This window comes from Vanessa cardui, chromosome 18 (assembly GCF_905220365.1).
Source record: "Vanessa cardui chromosome 18, ilVanCard2.1, whole genome shotgun sequence".
Classification (NCBI taxonomy): domain Eukaryota; kingdom Metazoa; phylum Arthropoda; class Insecta; order Lepidoptera; family Nymphalidae; genus Vanessa; species Vanessa cardui.
This window is the reverse complement of record NC_061140.1, coordinates 5,535,258-5,561,726: the sequence shown is the minus strand read 5'-3', so window position 1 is coordinate 5,561,726 and position 26,469 is coordinate 5,535,258. Positions and strand designations below refer to the sequence as shown.

Genomic DNA, 26,469 nt, shown 5'->3' with positions numbered 1-26,469 from the left:
CAATTTCAAAGGAAACTTGCGAATATAGCAAAAATAGACTTTCGAAAATGCGGATTTAATACGTCACGCGGCGTAAACTACAAGGATCCCTCGAAAGAGCTGTAATCGAACTCAGCAAAAAAACTTTGAAAAAGACCAACTATATTTCGTACATCATATGACATCACATCACATACACAAAATTTGATTAAAGATAGTATGAAATTCTGCCCCATATCGCACCCTAACTGCGAGCCGTATAGGAGTTCCATCACTACATAGTATAAAACAAAGTCGCTTTCTCTGTCCTTATATTTTTAAATCTACGCAACGGATTTTGATGCGGTTTTTTTTAAAAGATAGTGTGATTCAAGGGGAAGGTTTGTGTATATAATACATGAACAATATAGTAAAGAAACACTGATAATTTTAGAAGTTTGCGATGTGATGTCGTATATAAACAAATTCTGTAGTATATTTAGTATCAGTATTGCACCCGTGCGAAGCCGGGGTGGGTAGCTAGTTGATTATAATATTCGACTATGATAATTACATAAACATAACCACATTACGGAAGGTGACTCAAATATCCAAATAACCTATAAATAAAAGATTCGACCGAGTATCGCTAACGTGCTCCTCAGAATTGTTCCGTTCCCTTCCGTTCCGTTACTTTGTCATGGATCCTGTGCTCAGAACCTTACCAAACTTTCACCAAATTACCCTTGAAGTATATATTTTATAATAAAAAAAGAATTATCAAAATTGGTTAACGTGATTTTCAGTTATTCACCTATTTGTCGCGCATATACATAAGGCAAATTTAAGACTTATGTCGTTTTCACATGGATACCATCATCGGAAAAAAAAATAAAAATAAAAGCACTACCTTTCAAACAAAAAAAAAATTATCAAAATCGGTCCACCCAGTGAAAAGTTATGAGGTAACAAACATAAAAAAAAAAAATACAGACGAATTGATAACCTCCTCCTTTTGGAAGTCGGTTGAAAATACGCTAATTTTGTTTTAATGAACATCTTTCTTTTGAAGAGATAGTTTGAGGCATAATCGACGAAGATTTTCATCTTTTGTTTTATGTTAAACAAAGTCGATTCAATTATGATTTTTTTACATGTTTTTATTCAACGTCGAGCACGAGATGAAATATAAATATTCCGTATAACTTTCCCAGGTTCACGTATAGGCCAGCTATTCGGGTACCTGGCCTTATCACAATACCTGAACAATAATTATATATACTTAGATTATTTCGGTAGAAATTTAAATATAAGCCACTATAATATTATAAATAGGCAAAGAAAAACAATTTCTTCCTTGTTTTTTTCGTTTAGTAGCTAAAAAATAGTATATATATTCTTAAAAAAAATCAATTTTTCAATAATCATTATCGTCAAATTTCGTCTACACTAATTTTTACTTTTTAGATTTTCAAATTTGTACGGAGATAGATACACGTGTAATTGCTTCTTATTTGAAAGTTAATGAGAATTTATCAATGAAACTATGTAAATAATTATATAATAGATATTGTCCTATATAAAATGAAACACAAAGTAATAACTGTAAAATTTATTCATTAGTACTGACTTAAGATAAACCTTTAATAGTATAGTAGAATTAAAGAGTTATGTAAAAAAAAAGTACAAAATATAAATACTCTTTGGACGGATTAAAATCTGAGCACATTTAGGCAGTTATTCTTAGCAAAGTTATGATTTTATTATAAAAGTTAGATATTAATTTTGGGGATTCTTCGTATTTATGCATGATGATCACGTCGGTCCGGCTTCAAGTCCATTGAATGCAAAGAACGGAGAGACCGAGATCGTTCGAACAGCGAAGGGTCTGTATAAATAGGTTCGCTGCCATCGTCAAACGCATTTGCCAATCGACCAGAGGACCCCGCTTCATCACCCATATCTGAGAAATTTCTTCCAAGTCCACTGTAAAAAAAAAAAACGATTTTTTAACGAAAAATCAAATGACAACAAAGGTGTAAATCAGCTTAAATCATGTATGATGTAAGGTACTATAAATTTAAATAAATGATTCCATATTTAAACATTTTTCGAACAAAATGTTTTAAATATACTTAACACACACATATTTGAAATAAATCAATGAAATTACTTGAAAATCTTTTTAATCGACTTCAAAAAAAAGAGGAAGTTCTCAATTCGTCTGTAATATTAATCAGTGCATCATTAAAAAGAATGACGTTTCCTGTAAAAAAGCTCATAATAACAATTTTAGTGATCTCACTACCCCGAGTTAATAAAGGTTGAAAATCACTGACATATATTCATATATATTATAAGGGGGGCGTTACCTTAGCGAGAAGGGTTTGTGTAGATGCGAGGCGGAGAAGAGTGAGGGGCGTGCGGGGTGCGGGGCGGGCGCGGCGGCTCGCGGGCCGCTGTCGCGCGCGCACACCTGCAGATTCTTGCGCACCACGCGCCAGTAGCGTCTGCGGACACACTCCAATCACTTACAATAACAGTAGGACTACCTAAATATGATGGGTGCTCCAGTGGCAACAATTTTTATTGCGTTGATATAAACTCCACTCGCTTGTAAAGTACTTTGAGCGTAAGTTTGATAATATGACTTCGAAAAAGATAATTCTTGTAATTATATCAGTCAAAGAAATGTCACACAAGACAGTTAATCCAGTTTCATTAAACCACTCATTATTAAAAAAAAATATAATAAAATTTTGGACAACATCACATACATTACTTCGATCCCAATTTAAGTAGCTGAAGCACTTGTGTTATGGTAAATCAGAAGTAACGAAGGTAACACAAACACCCAGACCCAAGACGACACAGAAAACTAATAAACCTTCTATATCGAATCGGCCGAGAATCGAACCCGGGACTTCAGAGTTGCGTACCTATGAAATCCGGTTTAAACAACACTCGACGACAGAGACCACACACACCACACCATCAAATTATTAACGCTACTTTAAATCTTTTTAGCTGTAAATGTCGGTATAAGCATATGAATGCCAACTTGTATATGTAGAGCGCAACGGTGAGCATGGCCAGAAGCAGCGATAGTAACACGCAGAGCGCAACGAGTAGTGCCCGGTAGTGCTGCGGCGACACGCAGACGCCCGCCGCCGCCACCACGGGCGCGGAGTCCGCCACGCCATTCTCCTCATTCAACTCGTTGCGGTTGTCGAACACCTTGTGATTGAAATGTAACCTCTTTGATTATGAAATGTAACCTCTTTGGTACACAGATTATTAAAAGTAAAGTAACAGCCCGTAAATTTCCCGCTGTTTTTTTTTATGGAATAGGTTGACGGACGAGCATATGGGCCACCTGATGGTAAGTCACCATTACCCATAGATAATGACGCTGTAAGAAATATTAAGTATTCCTTATATCGTCAATGCGCCACCAACCTTGGGAACTAAGATATTATGTCCCTTGTGCCTGTAGTTACACTGGCTCACTCACCCTTCAAACCGGAACACAACAATGCTGAGTACTGTTGTTTGGCGGTAGAATAACTGATGAGTGGGTGGTACCTACCCAGAGGGGCTTGCACAAAGCCCTACCACCAAGGATAAAGCCTTCTCTTACATTAAGGAGAGGGTTTGGAAATATTCCACCACGTGTTCCAATGCGGGTTGGTGGAATGCACATGTGGCAGAATTTCGATGAAATAAACACATGCAGGTTTCCTCACGATGTTTTCCTTTACCGCCGAGCACGAGATTAATTATAAACACAATTAAGCACATATATATATAGTGATGTTTGCCTGGATTTGAACCCGAAATCATCGGTTAAGATGCACGCGTTCTAACCGCTGGGCCATCTCAGCTCAATACAAATTATTAGAGTCACCATTAATTTTTTTTTCATTTGTTATGATCGTCGAATTTATTTGACGTATTACTCCATTATGACTGCGGGGAAAAACAAGGCTTACGACCTTTCTTACGACCACCGATCATGATTTGTAAAATAGTTTTAGTAAGTAATTTTCATATAAAAATATGAAAGTAATTTTACAAAAAATGAGTACTTAGAATCGATGTACACTTTCCTTAATGATTTACCTCAATCATCTTTCTAACGTGACTCGGTGTTTCAACTTCGTCCTTCAAATATTTATCAACGCTTGCCTCTTCATATGATACTTTGAAAACGGACGCTTCGCTTATATTATCGGTTTTATTTGCTTTGTCATCTTTAGCTGCTGTTTCGTCTTCGATTTCAGTGGAGTTCGTATCTCTTCGTCGACGCCCGAACGATGGCTCTGATCTTCCAGTGTGACTTGGACAATATGCCTGAAAATATTTAACAGTTGTAACAAATATTATTATACTACCACGTCGAAAACAGTAACGTAGAGTCATTATTTTTCAAATTTCTGACCCCCAAAATAACTAATTGTGATGTATATTTGATGTGAATCTTTTAATAATAAAATTAATAAACTGTGAATTTATTGCGAATAAAATAAAGAGTAAAGAAAAAATAGGAACAAATAAAAAATAAGATTCGATCGAGAATATATAGATATTAAAATTAAGTTTTTAAATTAACTTGGTCATTTTTTAGACACCGATGTCTGAGTTTCGAACTCCATCAAATAAAAATAAAAAACATAGTCAATATCCCGTATTAAATAACTGTATATTAAAATTATCGGCATTTATTATTAGAAATATGCATATATGTAATGATTACTCGATTAAGTTGCACAAATATAGACATTAAGGTACAGATAACCTAGGCTCAACCCTAACCTTAGCTATTATGATAACTTAGCAGTTATATTTTTATTAAAGCCCATTGACGTAAGTAGTGTTATCAAAGCTTAAAACAAACAGTTATTAATTTTGTATATACAACAAGATATATATAATTAGTTGTAACTACAAAGATTTCATAAAAATATATTTTTTTGTTTATAAATATTTCGTCGAACATATATTTGTTTTATTTACTCGACCTAGATTAAAAGCGATAAACGTCGTTAATTATGCAATAGCTTTTGTTTTTGTAAATATGCAGGACACGCTGAATTTCGGGTCGGTTCCGATACATTTCAGTGTATGGTATCATCACCCAGACTGACATGACCCGAATAGATACTACGTCTGTCATGCACGAATTAAAAATAAACAGTACAAATGTATGAGTATATATGTAGCTTTTACTTTACTCATGATATTTTTTCGGGTCTATCAACTGTACTTCAGACATAATTAATGCACAAACATTTTTAAAATATTAGAATCCGACCATCAAATATATCGAAATACGTGCAAATATATGGATCTGCTAAAATTTATAGTCAATTTAATACATTTGTATCGTAGTATGATATCACTCACCGGCTGACAGCCATCTCGACAAGTTCTGACTGTAGCTTCAAATACTAAGAAGTTCGATTCAGGTATCTTGAAGGCATTGAACCTCGCTTCCAGAGAATCGCCGCTACGACCCTTGTCTAACTCTGGGAACACGTCAGGGTCTACTGGGCACCTAGTATAGTAATGGTTTGATTAAAAATATAGCAATATTTTTATATATTATTTACTTCTACAACACATCATTGATGCAAACGGAAACAATGATATAAAAATCAGAAATCTTTGATTTAAACAACAAACAAAAAATAATGAAGTAGGATTTCAAATATTCTAGTTGATTAAAAATATTATATATAGAAAAAAATCATAGCAAAACTAAAGATTACTCACCCTACCCTGTCAATGAGTTGTACTGAACGTCCCGAGTATGGATCACGAGCGATCACGTTGGTAGCAAATATATCGGTGGCATAGTTGTACCCGTCCTGGGCCTCAAGCCTGAACGTGAGGGGATCTCCCACAGCTATGGTGGTCGTTGGTCGGCCTTGGTACAGTATCAACAAACGGACCTTCGAATTCAGCGAACTTTCCTCCGGGAGATACTCGATCGGTATCGGACTTCCAGATCTGTCGACCAAGTCATACCCAAAACTATGGTTAGACTTTAAATATGTTTACTATCGAAACGGTTGGCAACTTTGAATGGAATCTCCTATACCCAATCGTACACAAACAAAAATACATAAAACCGAAATGAAATATTCTGAAGACTCCATTCAAAGTTTATCGTTAGTAGCTGTTAGTTTTATAACAGCACTCAAAATCAAAATAAATAAAATAGACCCATACATATAAACAAACCTAAATACGTAGGACTGGAAATGAAAATTAAACTAACTACCTAGACACACAGACAATAAAAAAATCCAATCGCACACAAACAAATCAGATAAGCGTAAAATAAACACTTCTCAGAAACCTTAAGCCCAGACTCATAAACTTTCCACTCTAGGAATACTAGAAAAATTACCCTAAATAACTAGACACGCTCAACTTTAAATCACGCAATCTGTTAACTGTTAATACGAACATACAAAACGTTTGCGTCTACTTGAAATGTTTATATATTTTACAATGATTTCCTCTCGAAGTTCAGGGAATCAATTTTAAATATATTACTTTCAAATAGACACGGTTTATTTGAACAAACTTCTCACCCAGCTCCGATGTAATTCGAAGTAACGACTGCTTCAGCTGGCCCTCTAAATAAGCATGTTAAATTGAAGCGTTTGTCTCTCGAGGTCTGAACGTTGTCACTAAATTGGACAACGACGATATTGGTCATGGTGTCACCGTACTGAAATCAGGATACGAAAGTGTAAATATCCTTTGAAGAAGAAGTCTAAATAGAAGATAGTAACTTCACTGGATCTCATCTAAATTAATTATATAATCCAATGTTCTTTTCATGCATTAGGACACGCTTGAGCAACTTTGATGCAAAAAAATGTTTCATACCCGTTGAGTACCGCATTCAGGGTAGCCATGTGCTCCAGAAATCCTTAACGCATTAACGGTGCCACCATTACCGCGGAAGAAACATCGATCATAGAAACCGTATGTATACATTCGTCCGTAGAAACCTTCTGGTAATCGCAGTGTGAATTCCATGCCATCTTCGTTACAAACTTGTGAAACTGCAAATAAAATTAAACGCGATTCAAGGAGATTTGAAATTGAGTTATTTAGTTAAACGCTGTTCAATAACAATTTAACATTATTCATTAGATGCGCTCATCATTGAATTATTGATTAGTTTACAAGCGTAATTAGGGTTCTCACTCCAAATTAGTTAGAATATGATTTAATTCGAAAACATTGATATTTGATGTTTTTCTTATCAAAAGTTTAGGGATTTGCGATGGTTTATTTATGATAAGTACTAGAGACATCATGTAAGACAATATATCAAGGAGGTCCCTCCTAACATTCTCGCCAAACTATTCTGATACATCCTACACTCGATTGGTAGCTTTGCTGTCATGATTTTTTTTATTGTTTATTTTCTAAAGCTAAATAGTAATAGAGATAGTATGTAAGAAACGAAAAACCGCAAAACATGAGCACCTAATGTAAGAAGGTACGAACTTAAGATTCGATTTTTTATATATCAAAATGGTCTCCGTAAGCTTGTTGTCCACATTTCACTAGAAAGATATCTTAGCGATTTCTTAACCGTCTTTTCAAAGCTGACCTCTTTAACCTGCGCTAATCTTCGCCTTGCAAATAAGAATCCAATTTTATCAATTATTTGATTACCATCAAGACAATCATCAGCGATCCTTCCAAGAGCCCTCTCGTAGAAGTCGTATTCGTTGGCCGTGTTATCGAAGTGCGCCGGATTAGCCGCGTCCAGTTCCCTCGTGTCGCGGTCGCTCAGTTCGCAGTTATCACGTGGCTCCGCTCCGTAACCTACATCTCTGTAAATATCTTGCATTAGTCATGATGTAAACAAAGAGTATATTTAGAATGAGTTTAAATCATTTCAAAACTAGTTAGTTAAAATAAACTAATAGGTATTTTGAAATCATTTTTCTTTTATTGTCAATAAAAAATTGGGCATACAAATTTAAATATTAGCAACGTTGCGAAAACTATGAATTTCATTTAAAAGCGAAAAGCTACTGAGACCTGGCGAGTTCTAATCAGTAGCATCTTTACTCGGTACCAGTAGGTGGACTTATTACGTTTATTTTATAATGTAACGATTAAAAATGCCTGTATGAGTTTACGAATTCGAAATGACTATTTTGATTTACACAAATTATTCTTTTACTAACTCCTACAGCGAATTAAACAAATTAAAGTAAATTTTCAATTAAAGCCATAATGTTTAGATTCCAGTTAATATATATGCATATGCACCTGTAGTTGAATGACCGACAAATGAAGTCCCGCGCTTCAATACATTCTCTTTGGCAATGCGCCAAAGAATGAGCGGTTGTAAAACGGCGCACGAATCTTCTCTGCATGCGTTGCCGACCGACTTGTCTAAAACTATCCTCTTCACATCTCGATCCCTGCCAAGGTCTTTGACCTATAGGTGGTCTTCCACCTATAGGACCACCGATCGGTCCACCAATTGGACTACCGAGTGGACCACCAATTGGAGGTCCAATCGGTCCACCCACGGGACCTCCTATGGATCCTCCGATGCCATTACCAATTGGAATATTCACTGGACCACCAATCGGTCCAATAGGTCCATCTGGTTCATATCCACCATAACCACCTCCTCCTAAAATATCATATAAATATTAACTTGTAATGATAATAGTCCATATGGAACAATTAATAAAGTGTGATCATAACGAATGAGATAGTCATCACATATGATCAAATTTTACAATTTAAATTATATAGAAACTCACCAATTGGTCGATCCAATCCTTGTGAAGGATAACTACCACGATATCCACCAGGTCTCTCTGCAGGTCTTCTTATTCCAAATGTTGGTCTTGGCTCTACGGGATACCTATAAAATGACATTTTATTTTCATATATTTTTAGAAATTATGACAGTCGTCAAGCATGGGTGTTAATCAACATACCTGTCAGGTCCAGGACGAATACCTCTATCAGGGAACCGGTCACTAGGGGGGAAACGATCGCCTGTAGGATAGTCTGAACCATAGTAGCCACCGCGACCGTAACCTGTTTGGAAAATTTCATGGCTAGTATGTTACAAACATGTTTTAACCTAAATGGTATATTTATAGCTTACCAGGATATGATGATCCGGTCGGCGGATATTTATCATATAGATCAGGATAACGGTCCCCACCCAGAGGAATCGGGTCACGGTTCACACCAACTGGATAGCGACCGAACGGGTACCGGCCAAGATCATTCATAACAGGGTAACGATCCTGATCGAATCTTTCAGGATATCTGTTATACCAGGGTCGAGGATACCTTCCTCGGTCAGGGATCGGATATCTGTCATTAGGATAGCGATCTGGGGTAAATCTGTCAGGGTAAACGTCAATTGGGTACCTACTGACTGGATACCGTTCAGGGACTGGGTATCTACTTATGTCATTAGGAGGATCATAAGGAGGCAACCGTCCTCCGTCAATTGGGTATCGGTCTCCTACTGGGTACCTTCCACCTGGATATCTATCAACGCCTGGCGGGTACCGGTCGTTTGGAGGTGGGTAACGGTCTGTTGGGAACCGATCCGGTCCAACGCCAGGTGGGTATCTGTCATCCGGATATCTGTCTGCTGGATATCGGTCACGATCACCGGGATATCTATCGGGATAGGAATCAGGGCCGACCGGGTACCGGTCATCTGGTGGATAGCGGTCTGGCCGAGATGGGTAGCGATCGTCCTCGTAGTAGCGATCGTCATCCGGATAGCGGTCTACGCCCGGCGGATATCTGTCACGATCTCCGCCATTGCTACCACCTTAAAAATCAATTAAAGAAATTAGTAGGAATTCATGAATTATTTGGTATGTTAGTCAACTAAACCTACAACATTGGTAGTTACTAGTTATACAAACAATAATTTTCTAGTGGCTAACTACATCTACCAAACATACTACTTAATACATAATTTCGTACTACATAATTTTATACTACCATAGGTCACAATCCTATAAAGAATATGTAATTTAAAATATTTGGAATACAATTAAAAAGACGAACCATACTGACGAATATTTTGCATACCCGCAACCAACCTATATACTTACGCATGTGACATATGTACATACATATAAATAAACTAGGAAATAATTTAAACAATGGATAATCAACAGAATTCGGAAAATGCTACTACAAAGTCATGCATTACGTTCATACCGTGACGAATTATGGTACCCCAAAAATTCATAGACTCTAGTGTCAATGAACTACGATTAAAATTTCAATAGGTATTTTACGCCATGCATCTAATCGAACCTGATGAATTGGTACCCCAAGTAGATTTTGATCCACCTCCAGAACCACCGGACTCGTTCTCTCCACTAACTAGTTGATCTAATAGAATAATATAATGGTGTTATTTCTAGAAAAGAATTGGAACTATTCTTCAGTTCTGTTTTAAAACGTTAAATGAGAAAGTTTAACATTTTATTTTAAAATGATAAGTACTTAATTCGTATATATTAAATTATTTACTCATTGTAATCCTTTTCACGTATGTATTTTTTGCAAATTCTGGCTCACTTTTGTTTACACTTTTCTTTTATGGAGTATTTACCTACCTATTTTATAAGAATTTACCTATTAAAAAATGTACACACGAAATTTAAGAATTTTTAACCAAATGCACTGAAACACTATGAATTGAAACAAAATTGAATGGGTAAGGATTTTTTCTTAAAAAAAATATATTTTAATACATTTTTAATGAGTAGGTATTTGAGTTTACATTCTGAGTTTACTAATGTATATTTATTGGTAATTTGGGAAACGTATTCATATCGGGTACCACACGATATGTGCTGCTCTATGTCACTACTTATTATTGTTACTTGTTATTACGTCATTACTTTCGAAACATTCCTCGTAATTATCGTTATCGAACTTATCATTTAAAAAATGCATTTTCTTCTTGAAAGCGATTTTAGTTACTCTGTATCTTAGTTCTAACCTTCACGGGTTCAATGTGTCGTATGCCAATTCACCATTTATAGAGTCTATTCGACTTTATTATCACTCTTTATTGTATTATAGTCATGAATGGTTTCTTTATTGATATCTTCCGCTTGAATATATGATCTGTTCTATTTATAAAACGAATTTTCTATATTTGGAGACGTTAAGACAGGGTAAAATTATAAAAAAAATACTTTTCTTTGATATTAGTATTTCCTGTTTACGATAGCTACGAGTAATTATCGGGACAGGTGAAAAATTGATATTTATATTTAACGTTATAATATATGCATATTACGTATAAAATTAGTGTTTTTTTATTATCTGTAGGTAATACGTGCTTGGTACATTGATTAATTACTATTGTATTAATAATGTCGTACATGTAGGTACATATTCGTTGTTGTCTATGAACTTTTTTCTTTGTTTTATTGAAATGTTTATTTTATAAATATAATACTTACGCATTAGGTTTTCATAATAATCGAAGTCAGGATCGTACAATAAACGCATCCCATCCTTCTGGTTGTACCTGCTGAGTCTGCAAGTTCTTGCACGGTCGCTGTATACCGCTGACCTGGTATAAACAATTATATTTTATCATATATCCTATTTTATATAGAAAAAATCATTTATATCATTTTATTCTGTTTCTCTTTCTTTGGGTAAAAGATTTGTATTGCATAGAAAGAGCAAGCCACTTTTAGAAAAGGACAGCGAGTATAAAATCCTTTTAATAATGGCAAGGTTTGTTTGAAGCCAACTTGGCTTTCCACATGATATTTAGTCCAATAAACAAGCCATAACTTAAAAAGTCCTTTTTTAACATATTCATTTCCTCAAAGTTTGTAAAAATGAGATTTGATTGCCCAAAAAAACGGTTAAAGGACGGAATCTTAAAGGATTTTCATTACAAACTCATTTACTCCAATAGTAATCTATAAATTGTAATTAAATATACGATGTGTGTTATGTACGATGATACCTTTTTTATCCAAACGACGAGAATAAACTACACTCTGCCTTCATTTTTATCATCTGTATATTTAATCTGTTGTATGTGCGATCGGCACGCAAAAATAATGTATTTTTTAAATACATACGCAATATATTTTGTTTATTTATTTATGATAGTGAAATAAAAAAATGTGGCTTCATTATTTAAAAGTGTATTCAAAAGATCGAGAATGAGATACTAAAATATATGTCATTCGCTATCGTTCAATGAACTTTAATAAGATTATTTTAAGAGTAGTGCACATTGAAGCAAGTTCCGATTTTGTTATTTTTTTTAAATAGTAAAAGTTGTTAATACATTGAAATTACATGTTCGGTAAAATATTAATTTATATTATACATAGTGAAATTCGTAAACTATGTTGATTATTTTTTACTGTGTAATAATAATTCATTTAAGACATAAATTATAATACCCATAAAATATCATCGTTACGAACTATCGCTTACTTTCTTTTTATTAATAATTATTATTTTTTTTAAATATAAGCCCATTTATATTATGCCTGAAAGACAAGTTTTAAGATAAAATAAAAATATTATTAGTTGCAAAACACTATTTAAGTGCGATTTAGAAATTTGATAAGTAACATTATAAATACCTATAGTCTTTGTATTCGTTTAAATGATCTTAAATTATAACCTAAATTTAAAAGTGACATTTTTTGTCTGTTACGCTAACATGTAACTACTTACTTAAAAAAAACTCGCTCCTTAGAGGAACGGAAAAAGATATAGGATAACAAACGCTGCCCTTTCTTAATAAAACTATATATCCATACAATTGAGAAGTAATCTACTAAGATACTCATTATTAAGAAATAAAATTAGTACATGTGTAATATTAAAATTAAAAATTAAATGACTTTCTAAATATGAAGATGGAAAAAATGCAAAATCAATTTCGATATCGAATACGAAAGAAAGTATTTGACAGCACTCAGATTTGACAGTATCTGCTACAGATAATATGCATATTTAAAACGTGTCATTCGTCATTACTTGACTGACCAATCACAGCCCCCAAAAATAGGACGCGATAAAAATTAAAAAAGTAATCATGCGCACACGCTGTTTTGATTGTACTTGATTTTGATAGTGACCAATCTCATTGATTAAGACGTATGTTTTGAGAACATTCTGCTTTATTGATTTATATAATATGATTATAATAACCATACAACAGCATATTTACTGTTTACAACAATATCTTAAAATGATAAAACAAAAGTGCTTCTCTATTGAAATAATAACTGTATAATATGAGTCGCAGTTACATATTAATTAACAATTACGATTGGCCGATAAATTTCAATATTTTTTTCTATGTTTATTATTAAAAATGAGGTAAAAAATATTTTAGATAAGGAAATCTGCTTGCTTTACCTTAAGCCTCTTAAAGTTGTTTAGCGTTCTATTTTTGGTATAAAATGCTGTTGTTAAAATGTATTTTCAGTATACATTAATAGTAGGACAGGTGTATGTTAGGTTATTGTAGATTAATATTTACTTTATGAATAGTATCTACTTCCTAAAATTGTACATTTTATAATTTGACAAGATTTAATATCTTACCTGCATTGGAAACTCGTTTGCCGTAAACATTCGTCCAGGCATTCGCTGAGCGATCTTCCCGTGATCTCCGAATGGAATTCTCCGGTTATGCGACTGTTCCTGTACCTCTGGAAGGCGGTGTCTGGTCTCCGGCCCGGCGAGAACAAGTGTGACGTCACACTGTTGTCCGGGTACTCGGTCCCGCGAGCTGTCACCCGATGAGAGACTAATCATTGCGAGAGAAAACCTTATTGTGGTTTCATGCTACATAAACCCAATATAGCAGCTTATGTTTACTATATTTCTTAATTCGCTGTGCTGTCACAGATTCCCTTCGACATATTCTTTGTTAAATGGCAGATGCAGAAAATTAATACTATTTACTAATAAGTAGGTACTATCCCTTACAGCAAAAACCAATATCAGTCGTCAAAACAGATTGAAACGTATTTACATCTTATATATTAACCCAAAATTTTAAAATGAACAGTTACGTAAAAATCAAATTTGTAACCAGTGATCTTATGTGATTTCACATACTTTTAAAAATTATAAATATTTCTTAATACTGACTACTGACTTGAGTAATAAATAAATTCCGTTTTTAATCAGTAGGTACCTATCTAACAAATCAATGTTTACGGAAACAATTTTCTATCTTAAGATTGCAACACGAATAATATACTTACGATTATCTAAACAGACGAGATCGTAGAAATGATGCGTGGGCGACGCGCTGACGGTCACGTCGTCTTTTTGGGAAACCGAATCTTCTTCAGAGAGAACGCACTGCTTCGTCATTGCGTCGTGTTCAATGGAACGACAAAAATATCTGTAATATTACCAATTTTTGTGAACTCCAATCTATCTATCTATATTTGAATAATAACGGTTTTGAGCATCACACTTACTTTTCAGCGCGGACGCACATCGCTTGGCATTCGTCTAAAGTCATATTCGAGAACACATCTGCTTCAAATGGTCCACCGAGTCTTTTGTTTTCTTCTTTGATAAAAACGGCTAAACCGTCACAGCGACGCTCAGCTGCGATAGACATATAAATTATAATACACGATATAAATATACTATTAAATAAGAAAATGTAAATATGTTACCATTCAGGCAAGTATTTTCCAAATAATCGGCGTTGTGATCATCCTCTAGCAGTTCAGGATGAGTCCTTCTAGTAAATCGACTTAAAGAACAAGTTCTTAATGCGGAGTCATATGTAGCAGATCTACAAACGAAACTGAACTCCCCCAGGCATTTATCCTCACATTCAGTTCTGTTTGCTACCATGATTTCCTTCAGGTCTGATGGTGGAAGCTTGAGGCGTTTACGCGCATGACGTTCGAAAACGTAGCGCCGGGAAGGACATTCACGTTCCGGTCGATTAGCTAAAAATACAAGAAAGAAATGCAACTCAGAATTTAAAGAAATACATTTATCATGAACGTGATCTATAAATAAATCCAATGAGAGTCCTTGTTCTTTTCCTCGTATTATACTTGTTAAGCTATCAAAATTAACGTAGCATAGACAAAAATGGGGCAATAAAATATTGATATTAATACAATTTTGATGACCCTTGAATAAGACTGTAAAAATCATCAAAAAAATCAAAATATATTCAGGCTTAAAAGCACTTTTTAATCTTAAGGAAGCTGCCACCGGTTCGGAATGTAGATTCGACTAAGAAGAACCGACAAGAAAGTCACTAGTTACCCTTTTTTATAATATCATATATTTTATCATACTTCAATAAAAGTGAAATATCGGAAAATTTCAAAAACACATTTCATATCAAAAGTAATATTTACTCAAATTCCTACTAAAACTTTAATATGTTACTAGAGTAAATATTTTGTACACATGTGTGCTCAAAATGCAACAATTGACACCAATGGTAACGAACAATGGTTATTGTTCTCTTGTTAAAGGTGTCACTTCAGAATTCATAGCTACCTAATAATTACAATGATATTTATTACGATCTCAAACTATAACAGCTAAAATCTAAGTCAGCCATCATTAGATGAAAATAGAACCCAATACAAATTTAGATCAAAATATCATGATAAATAAATCATATTTATCTGTGATGTCATGATTATAAATGTATCCTTGTTTAGTTTAAAAGAGGTAAACGGACTCCTGTTTGTACATACAGAGAGATATACTACAGACATTACATGGAAATAAACCATTTATATGCAATATTAAAGGAGTTATTGAACTTTGATCGACAATAATATAAACGTATAAAGAAATCATCGCCTGTGCCAAAATCCAAAATTAAGAAAAAAACTTACAAGTCAAACAAATTTCGTTAAAATGTACGCTATTGGGTACAATCATAAGAGTACCAATCCCTTCTGGCGCCGCTTGTTCTCTGGTCAAGTAGCACGTGGATTCTTCATATTCAGGCTCAGGACTGAAAGCAGCTATCCGAGCTCCGGGTTGAAAATCGATAGAATTACATGTCCTAACCAAACTATTACCAGAACGATCACGTAAACATAGATCCTGACATTTTTCTAGAACACGAAAGGGTGGTGCGGTTTCTCGTATCTGGAATTAAATTAATTGTATGTTAGAGTTTTGTATAATTTAAACATAAATATATATATTTTTGGTACAAGCGATACGTACAACGTCGTCGTCAAAACCGTGAAGCTGTTGGTTCGGTAATCTCTCGTACATCACTCGTCCCATTCCTTGGTTACATGTTGTTTGAGCTAAAAGATAAAATAGATTTTTTGGTATTGTAAATTACTATACAACTTTCAATGAGCAAATTACGAATCTTCTTTTGTTTTATCGACAGAAACATATGTCGCATTAAAATTTGACATGTTATTACATGATGATGGCTTTGTGCGGTACCACCCACCTATCATATTCTACCGCCAAAAATACATATAATAAATACTATGTATAGTTGTGCCCAGTTGGAAGGATGATTGGGCCAGTAGTTTCTAAGGTTAGTAGCGCATTAGCGTTGTAAGGAATGCTTTGAGTATTTCTTTGAGCGATAATGACATATATTTATTATAAATGCAATTCTTGTATTTATATACCATTAGCCATTGTTAGCATGGTGAGAGCAGTGAAGGCGTGCATCACGCGGGCCCCCCGCGGCTTCATCTTCCGGCTGGATGCTGTCCCTCACGTCACCGACCCTGCATAAGGCCCTATATGCAAATAAAAGCGTTCAAGTTATCGTTACATACGTCAATTACATATTTAATAAAAAATATTATTTCAGAAAGTATTAACATATATTGATGTGAACTAATTTAGTAATACATGAAATACAGTAATCGATGATCACTAACATACAAACTAGGTCGATTCTGTATCTTGGATGTTACTTTATTCCTCTGTAACAAAATTTGTGTACACTTAAACTTAATAATTGCACACACACAATACAAACAAATAATAACAAAATAAATTTTGTTATTATTTGTTATTTTATTGATGAACATTATTTTAATGATGTACATTCGTGGTGGCATTTATAACACTTACGTGTCTCTGTATTTCGATTGCATTGATACTGGATTTACTTTGCACCTAAATAATACTCAGTGAATCTTTTTATTTTCGTGAAAAGTTTACATTGGGTCAAAAGCGATATTAATCAAATATCTTAGGCGACAATAATAATTCTTGCACCTGTTTACACGTCCTTGTAACCGTTTATTTGTTAAGTATATATCATGGCTTTTCAGAAGATGATAAAGTGCAATTAAGGTTATTGTACGAAAACAATATGTCGAAAAAGAAACTTGTTTACTTGAAAACATCCTACAATCGATGTTTAAACAGTGTCACACGATAACGTTGCAAACAAGATTATTTGTAGTACTATATCAAGATCAATTGTTTTCTATAATATTATTTAACGCAATACTATAAAATAAATAAAAAACTTATCCATAAATTTGTTTTTTTTTTTTTAATTTTATTATATTCCATTTTTAAATCCTTGCTCAAAGTTGCCATAAATATCTTTATGTGCAAACTACATGATATAATATAATGTCCGTATAATTTTGAAAATTGCTAAAATCGTTACTAATTTTCTGCGTAGTACACTAGACCACTATGAGTATAAATCATCGGTTGGCTGCACAGAATGAATGTGCAGAGACAATCGGGAGCAAGGTTGAATAAATATTTTGCTATACACAGTATAGCTGGGGTACATAGATTATGATTGCTCAGAAAATCATAAGAGCCAATAGACATAATCCATTATATACCTACGTCATATTATACGCGGAAAAACAATTGACTTAGATAGATTATTATATATCAATAACAGAGAAGTCGATTTCACAAATACATACTACGAGTTGAAACGCTAAATGTGTTGGTCATAAGCTCGTTATTTGCTAGCTATTAGCTTATTTGCTAATTACTTAACATCAGTTGCACGTCGGTGCACTTCTATACAAATATTGCTAAACATGCTTAGAATGGACATTAATATAACCTTAAAGGCTTAACGGCTGACACTTCGTACAAAACAGAACATGTATTACACAAAATATTATTGACATGACCCAATGTTTAGAACGCGTGCATCGTTATTAATGATTCCAGGTTCAAACTTAGGCAAGCACCACTAAATTTTCATATGCTTAATTTATATTTTTAATTTATCTACATTGCTCAGCAGTTATAAAAATATAATGAGAAACTAATGAAATTCTGACACATATCTGCATTGGGTAAGCGTCGTGGAATAAGCTCTAAAACCTTCTCCGCAAAGAAAGAGGCGACCTTAGCCCAGCCTAGCCCAGTGATGGGGTGCTAGTACTACTAAGATTATTATTTCAATTGTATAAATCTACCAAATATATACCTACAAAATAGCTCTTACAATTAAAAAATGATAAGTTATAAATTTAAAAGTAAAAAGAAAAAAACTTTTTTATGTGACACTTTTTACACAACTTTAATTGGCAATGATCACAGCGTTCAAATTATAATAGAAAGTACAGCAAAATAGCGGTACTCGAGAGCAATCAAATTTATCAGAATAATATCGCAATGAAAATAATGATCGTCGTTTTATTTGCCATTTAATATTGACATATCATATGACCAACAATGGATCGGTTGTTTAGATGTTTAACTCGAATAGAAAATATGCATTGGATAGCTACAATTAAAGTACTGTTAACCTCTGATAACTATTGACATTTAACTTGGGAAGTGATACTGTTATGTTGAATAGACGATACAAATACTACATATATGGTAAGGACGCATAAAATAAAAATCATTATTTAGTATTTTACATTTTAAAAGTGTTATTATGGTATATAAAAGTTTATTCATTTTACTAGTATTTATATTTACAATACTTATAAGTTATCAGTTATATTTGAAGTCGGCAATCATATTTGTATATTAACAGATTTACTTTCTCTCGTTTTGTCTAACAATACTGGGTTTGGACTTTTCTCTTTGAAATTAAATGTATAATATATTACAGAATTTGAATTATACACAAACAATAAGTGACGTTTCTTTCTACTCCGATCTAAGTGACGACTATTTTTCTTAAAATATAGGAAAGGTTCATTATCCATTCATTACAGGATTATCAAAGAACTCACACGATATCTCAGATGATACGATGAGACGATGAACGTGCGTAACATTATAGTGAATCAACAAAACCGAATACAAGCTCCTGGTACCGATCGACAGTCTTTTGTTAATACGTTATTAAATAATTATTAATGATTAAAGTGTAAACACTTTCGGCGTATCCCGAAAAGGCTATTATTGATTCACTATTCCCTACTTCTTGTTATCTTAGGTTTGTTGATAGAATATGGAAACTCTTTAGTTTTGAAGTTGGTTAAAATACGCTTATTGCTCGTCATACTAATATTATTGCGCAATCATGACTACAAAAATATTTCATGTATAGCTATCGATTAGAATTGATTTATTATATATTCATGTTATATTTAATATATTTTATGGGAATGATTCGTTTCTAAAGACAATGAGATGTACAATTACTGTCGGTATTTTTAACAGTCCATCATAAACGGTATTTTCCCCATGACTTAAATTAAAATGAAACTGCTTTGTTGCACATTCGTCATATTATCGAAAAATAAACTTAACAGAACACAGTAAGGCGGTAAAAAACAATAAGAAAGCGAATGAAAATTTTGCTTATCGAGTAATACTCTTTTAAATTTCAGGTAATAATTACGATTAATTTATGGAGAAACTATAAGAATGTAAGACAAATATTTAGAAGGTTTCTAAAAGTAAATTTCTAAAGTTTCTATAGAAATAAGAAAACTATACACGCGCACATACAGTCGGCTCGCAAACCACAGACCAAAGTACACACGCATAAGTTTTAATTTTTTCAGCCGCAAGCCATTTACAGAAATTGAAATAAGATCTTTCTATAGAAAAATACTTTTACTTTCTCTATAATTATAAAATAAAATAATAATGCTATCTTATCAGACTATTCTAGACTTGTTTTGTAGATTTTGCGCTGCGTTGTATTTCAACGTTTTACAATAAAATCATGAAATAGACAAACTTAAGTGAGAAGTACAAGATGATTCATCGAATATTTAAATAACAATAAGCATTAAATAAAATTAAAATCTACATAACAAAAGCACGAAGGCCCATAGTAAAAAAAAATTTGGTGTTTCCAAAAATTGTGCCGATGGAAAGCGGATATCCATTTCCTGCTCTTTGTGGCTGACCGATGTCCTCGTCAGAGCAATTCTGAGTAATGACATATTCTAAATTTTGTACAGTTATCTGTGCCGTGAAATCACTGTCTGCCTCTAAAGGACACGTCGTAATTACTATACTTTTGCTCTTATCGCAGGATAATCAACGATTAAAATAAATAAAGAAATTCCTTAACACGGGTCATTATGCTAATGAACAATAACAAATAACTAGAGACTCACCACTGCAATCTGCAGTTTAAGCGCAAAAACATTTAAGACATCACTTTGAAACTTCTAAAATTATCAGTATTTCTCTTATATATTGCGCATGTATTATACATATAAATCTTCCTCTTGAATTAATATATCTATTAAAAAAACCTCATCAAAATCCGTTTTGAAATTTTAAAGATCTAAGCATACATAGGGACAGACAGAGGTAAGCTACTTTGTTTTATACTATGTAATGATTTATTTTAAACACAGTATATCTATAACAAATAAGCCTAAGAGCTCTTCCACTGTGCCATCGTGGATTGCACATGAGATATATTTAACTAGTGGCCCGTCCCAAGTTCGCACGGGAGGATTTTTCTTTTCCATTATATTTATATATATTTTTTGTAGCTTCTTTCCGACATGTTTAACAATTGCCTTTCCATCAAGTTATTTACATTAAAAACTTAGTAAAGTATATACGTAAACCTTCCTTATCAATACCGCTGCCTATAAGTGAAAACTACATGAAAGTGCGATCAGTAGTTTTGGAGTCTTTCGCGAACATGCAAACAGACTGACGCGGCCTTTTATAATATGTAGTGATTAAGATCACAAAAATTTAGCACTACAATTTTTTCTCTTTATTTGGGGTCTTTGATCACGTGTTTGAGAGACAGTGAATCAACTTTGAATTATATATACACAGACTCATTCAATGAACACGTGATCAATAAATAATAATAGAAAAACATATTGTTTGTCTTTGTTCATATTTACTTGATAACAGTAATTAAATGAACGAGGAAACGTTCTCAGTTGTAACATGACGTTCGTTTCTATAAAAAAGCAAATAGGTCAACGTGCAGATAAGACATTCTAAGGTTGATAATAATAATTTATATGCATATTTTAATTATTGTTTTGCATAATGTCTGGGCAGACCAAGTATTTCCCTTGAATTGTTTACAAACTATTATTTAACTTCACATTAAAAAGTATCATTCTTACTGTTGTTGTTTTTATTTGTATATATGTATCATTGTATAGAATAAAGTATTTATTAAATAGATAAAGAGGGTAGATAACTACAAGACTATTCAGTATTTATTTGCTCAAAGATTGCACAGAGTATTTATACCAGATAATATTATAATATATAATATTATAATATTATCTGGTATAAATAACTTTCATACATATAAGTTTAAAAAGTATACCGTATACTGAAGAAACGTGCTCTAAATAGTACAAAACAAAACCACACTCATGTCTGACATACCTACTTAATTTACAAACTATACAATATTTATCATCCAATAAATACACGATAGGTGAGAGGATAGCTGTAGTCGTATGCCATCTTGCATTGAAGATCGATACAACTGTTATAATGGACAGTCAGAGTATTAAACAGAATCGTAGCGTGCCTTGACGGGGCCCCATATAAAAAATTGTTTGGGGGCCCTTTGGAAAGATAAAGAGTTCTTACAAAAATTATTGCATAAAATTTAAAGAAATATTTATTCATCATAATTCTATTAATTACATTATATATTATATTATTCTAATAATATGTCTGTCGTAATCATAATTATCTGTCTGTCATCTGTCTTTTGTTTACGTGTGCTGGGGGCCCCCGTAGCCCGGGGGCCCCGTATAATTGATACGGTAGATACGGCGGTAGCTACGCCCCTGGTATTAAACTGACAAATGCATATAAAACTAAACTGACATGGTATGATAATTTCATTCAAAATAGGGAAACATCTTAGTTTTACATCAACAGTGAAATCTTTTTAATGGCCATTCCAAATTTAAATTAGATTTGACATCTTCTACTGAATTGTCAAAATATATCTGCCAGTGTTTTATATTCTCGATCGGTAAAGCAGATTATCTCAAAATTAATTTGAGCATGTAATCTCGACCGAACCGATCAATCTCCATAGTGTCTTCTCCATCGCACGTGACATTGGCGAAATAATCTGTGCCTTTTTGGCACAAATAAAACCCAAAGGAAGGAAGCAGATTATCGCTCATAAGCTGAGCACGCGAAAATAGAACCTTTTCTTACCCCGACTGTGCTATAATTAAGTATATAAAATGTATTATTGTGTAAGCAAGAAATGGTAATACTATTCTGCTGATTATGTTAGGTTAGGTTATATTACACACAAATTCCTTCATTAAATCCCTCTAGGGTGTGTACCATATAGACTATCAAATAGCCGATACACAAAAGCACTTCTAATTGTAATTTATTTGAGAATAATTATAAGTAGGAAAAGACTTGAGCCCAAATCATCTTTCCTAATCAACCCAATTTCATATACTAGGAAATGTACTAACGGTTTCATGTGATTCAGCATCAGTCCGACCCAACAAAAGTAGCGAAAGTACGACTCGAAACGATCAGTGACATTTAACCGAACCGAATGCGGAAATCCATTCATCTGGTGACAACTTAACGGGATTCTTTCATGACCAATCGTCCACAACGTTAGTGTGAAAACTGTTCACCTATTGTGAAAATGGGATTGGCTAGGATTGGCCCGTGGGAAAGCGAACTATTATCCTTACGCTTTCGTAATGCTTTGAAACACAAAAGCAATTAATAAAAATAGGTGAGTATTTTTTATTTGACTACATTTAAAAAAGGAGTGGTTTGTTTAAATAATAAACTACGAAATAATGAGTAAAGATGACTTTGTGCACGGCAGAACAATCCACTCCTTTTTATCACCTTTTAATCTTTGAACCGTCATAATTAATTGTGTTTCCGACTGATAATGGTCCTCATATTGGTCAAAGTCAGAAAAACTCTACTGAACGTTTTCTTCGAGCCGAGATGCCCCAGTGGTTACACGTACGTCTTAACCGATGATTACGGGTTCAAATCCAGACAAGCACCACTGAATATTTATGTGCTTAATTTGTGTTTATAATTCATCTCGAGCTTGGCGGTGAAGAAAAACACTGTGAGGAAACGTACATGTGTTTATTTTCATATAAATTCTGCTACATGTGTGTGGAATACACAACCCGCATTGGAACAGCGTCATGGAATATGTTCCAAACCTTCTCCTTAAAGGTAGAGGAGGCCTTAACTCAGCAGTGGGAAATTTACAGGCTGTTGTTGAAAGCTCTTTACCTCTCCAGACCGCCAAAGACCAATTATGAAAAATAAAGCTTAAGACTTTGCGTTTGGAAACTGGAGGTAAGAGTCTATTTAAATACAGACAAGACATATAGCATTTTAAATATCGAATTGGATAATTTCATAAGGCGCTAATGTACATGTAAGGTGACAAGTAATCATTAGCAACTGTTTGCCTGCCAGTATTTCTAAATAATATAGTAAAAAAAATAATTACCTTGTGTGAAACGTAACGTAATAATATCGATCGATCTGTTATTATTATTATTTGTGTGTGCCAGAGGAGTCAGAGTATCTTGTCTATTGCAGTTCTTACCGCCTATAAATTTTACAAGTCTGAACGACATCAAATTAAAAATAAAGTAATACCCTGACTGAATAGTTACTAACGCAGAGTTTAAATTATAAAATGTTTTAATACTGAAAAATTTCATTTCGTAACGAAAAGATTTCAAGGATATATGACATTAAGGGACTCTAGCCCATTTATTTTCTAAAACTAAACTGAACAGTTTGTAGAACAAACTTCGTAATAAAAATTTATTGTTTTCATAATCTTCAAATTAATATAGGACCATATTTGTAACAACAGCTATGATAAATAATAGTCGATGAGAATGACAACCAAATATTGAGTATTCCACTTTATACTTAATTAAATTTATACTATGTGCTTTAATGAAGATGTTTAAAAATAAATAGTGCAGTAAATAAATAAATGATTAGTAGGTTGTGTTACCTACTAATCATTTATTTATTTACTTGATAATTTTATCGGTATACGGAAATTCAAAACATTCTAATACAGATAACATATATTCTAGTTCTTCTAGTTTTTAAATAAATTAATTATACATATTTAGAGAACATTCTTTATTATAAATTGTAATTCGTAATATATATTACGTACATAGTTGTAATTATAATGGCGTTTACGCGCTTTTTCGATTAATGATAAAATCTTACTCACAAACACAAAGTAAACAACATCGTACGACTGCAGTTGCAGGATGTATGTGTGCGTACTCACACATGCGCATAAAATTGCATAATACGTGTATTATAATTAGAACTATACTTAACTGCCGTGGTATAATTGTGTGCAAATATAGATGGTGGTACAAAATTTGCACGGTATTGCTCACGGATATTTTACCTGCTTCATAATAAGTAAAAAAGTTTAAAAAGATACCAGAATACGTGAATCTATGCTGTAGGCAGACAACAAAGAAGCATGAGAATAATAATACATCTTTCTCTAAGATGATTCTGACTAACAAGCAGTGGAACCTGTAAACGTCCTGCTGGGCTGACACGCTACTTCAATGCGTTTTAATGGATCAACACAAGGTAGAGTTTCATTAAAATTAGCCACATGCAGGTTTCCTCGCGTTGCTTTCCTTCACGTCTAATTATGAGTTATAGATATACAAATTAGGGACATACAAATTCAATGGCGCTTGTCGTAGCTTGAACCCGGAACAAATTGGTTGAGACGCGGGAGTTTTCACCACTGGGCCATTTCGATTAAGATTTAATAAGTTCATATATAGATATATTCAGAGTTATTGTATCAATTTAATGTAATCAACAAGTATTGCTGCTAGCAACTTGCTATTACTTGACGCGGTCATGGTTTTTTAAAATAACTATTTTCAATAGTATTCGTATAATATAATTATCTCTATAATATAAAGTAGATAACAGACTTTGCCTTGCTCTTTGTTATTACTCAACTTCTTATACTTGCGTTTTATATATATAAATATTATAAATGTGAAAGTATCTCAGTCAGTCTATCTGTCGCTCTTTAACGACCAAACCAATGAACCGAATTTGATAAAATTTGGTGTGAAGGAAACTTGAACTGCAAGGCTCCACAGGTTACTTTTTTGCCTAACATATAACAACCCACCCGCTTAAACTACTAGTTGTATATATGTAAGTAGTTATATAAAGAATACTTACATACTTAATGACTCAAATTTTTAGAATAAAATCAATGTAAGTTTACTTAAAAATGTATATCATTTATATACAGTTAAATAATTTTGTAATTAAATTCATATGTTAATATTAATTACCATTAATACTGTTTTGCGTTTAGCCAATGTTCATGTACAATGTTTAAATACTCACAAGTTTTAAAGGTTCATTAGAAAAATTTAATTGGTCGATTGTTGATAAACTTGTATCAAATTCTTTAAACCAAAAATACTCACTTAAGCTTTTCCGGGAAGGCACCTACGGGTCGTAGCGTGACGTAGCACTATAACTACACTCCTATCGAAAAGTCCACTTGAGTAAGCTCACGGGCGCACACCTGGACAGTCAAAACTATATTGTGGACATTTCTACACCATAATTCAGTTAAATTACATCAAGGGGGGGACTGACAATGGGATAGCAGCATGAGCGAATCACACCAACGCTACGCATCGCTAATTTTCCATAGATATGCTGACCGGTGACCGAACTGAAATCATCAAACATGATAGATGTAAACGTAAACTCAATGGTTTCGAGGCTAACATATAGTTTTAAATAATGATAAACTCATTATACCTACTCATGAAACTTTGGTACTTAAAAGATATTTTTTTCTTGTTATATGTTTTAAGTGATTAATGACGTATGTTAACCTAGTATTAGGTACCCTAATCTAGTTTCGACAAATTTAAGGTTTTTTTTTATATATTAATTAAAACTAAAGGAAAATATTTGATTCATATCAAATATTTTCATTGTTTTTAAAGGCTTTTAAATATAATA

At 33.3% G+C, this 26,469-nt stretch overlaps 1 protein-coding gene across 1 annotated transcript; it reads right to left on the bottom strand.

Annotated features, from left to right (window-relative positions):
- Positions 1 to 1,555: 1,555 nt before the first annotated feature.
- LOC124537614 lies at positions 1,556 to 26,028 on the bottom strand. The gene is made up of 23 exons (XM_047114495.1): positions 25,920 to 26,028; positions 16,662 to 16,775; positions 16,234 to 16,319; positions 15,894 to 16,152; positions 14,697 to 14,978; positions 14,493 to 14,625; positions 14,271 to 14,413; positions 13,603 to 13,789; positions 11,475 to 11,587; positions 10,312 to 10,389; positions 9,128 to 9,814; positions 8,955 to 9,057; positions 8,775 to 8,878; positions 8,269 to 8,641; positions 7,663 to 7,823; positions 6,862 to 7,040; positions 6,561 to 6,700; positions 5,734 to 5,970; positions 5,365 to 5,515; positions 4,081 to 4,311; positions 3,020 to 3,195; positions 2,331 to 2,468; positions 1,556 to 1,944 (listed from the first exon to the last, which is right to left on the bottom strand). The coding sequence occupies exons 2-23, from the start codon at positions 16,726 to 16,728 to the stop codon at positions 1,761 to 1,763; spliced, it is 4,212 nt and encodes a 1,403-aa protein (XP_046970451.1). The 5' UTR covers positions 16,729 to 16,775; positions 25,920 to 26,028; the 3' UTR covers positions 1,556 to 1,760.
- Positions 26,029 to 26,469: the final 441 nt, after the last annotated feature.

Excerpts from the sequence above, each read along its gene's own strand:
- LOC124537614 (XM_047114495.1), bottom strand. The coding sequence starts at position 16,728 with ATGAAGCCGCGGGGGGCCCGCGTGATGCACGCCTTCACTGCTCTCACC. Across the intron at positions 9,058-9,127 it reads GACCGGATCATCATATCCTG|GTTACGGTCGCGGTGGCTAC; the intron begins GTAAGCTATAAA and ends TTTTCCAAACAG. Across the intron at positions 8,879-8,954 it reads ATTCGTCCTGGACCTGACAG|GTATCCCGTAGAGCCAAGAC; the intron begins GTATGTTGATTA and ends GTCATTTTATAG.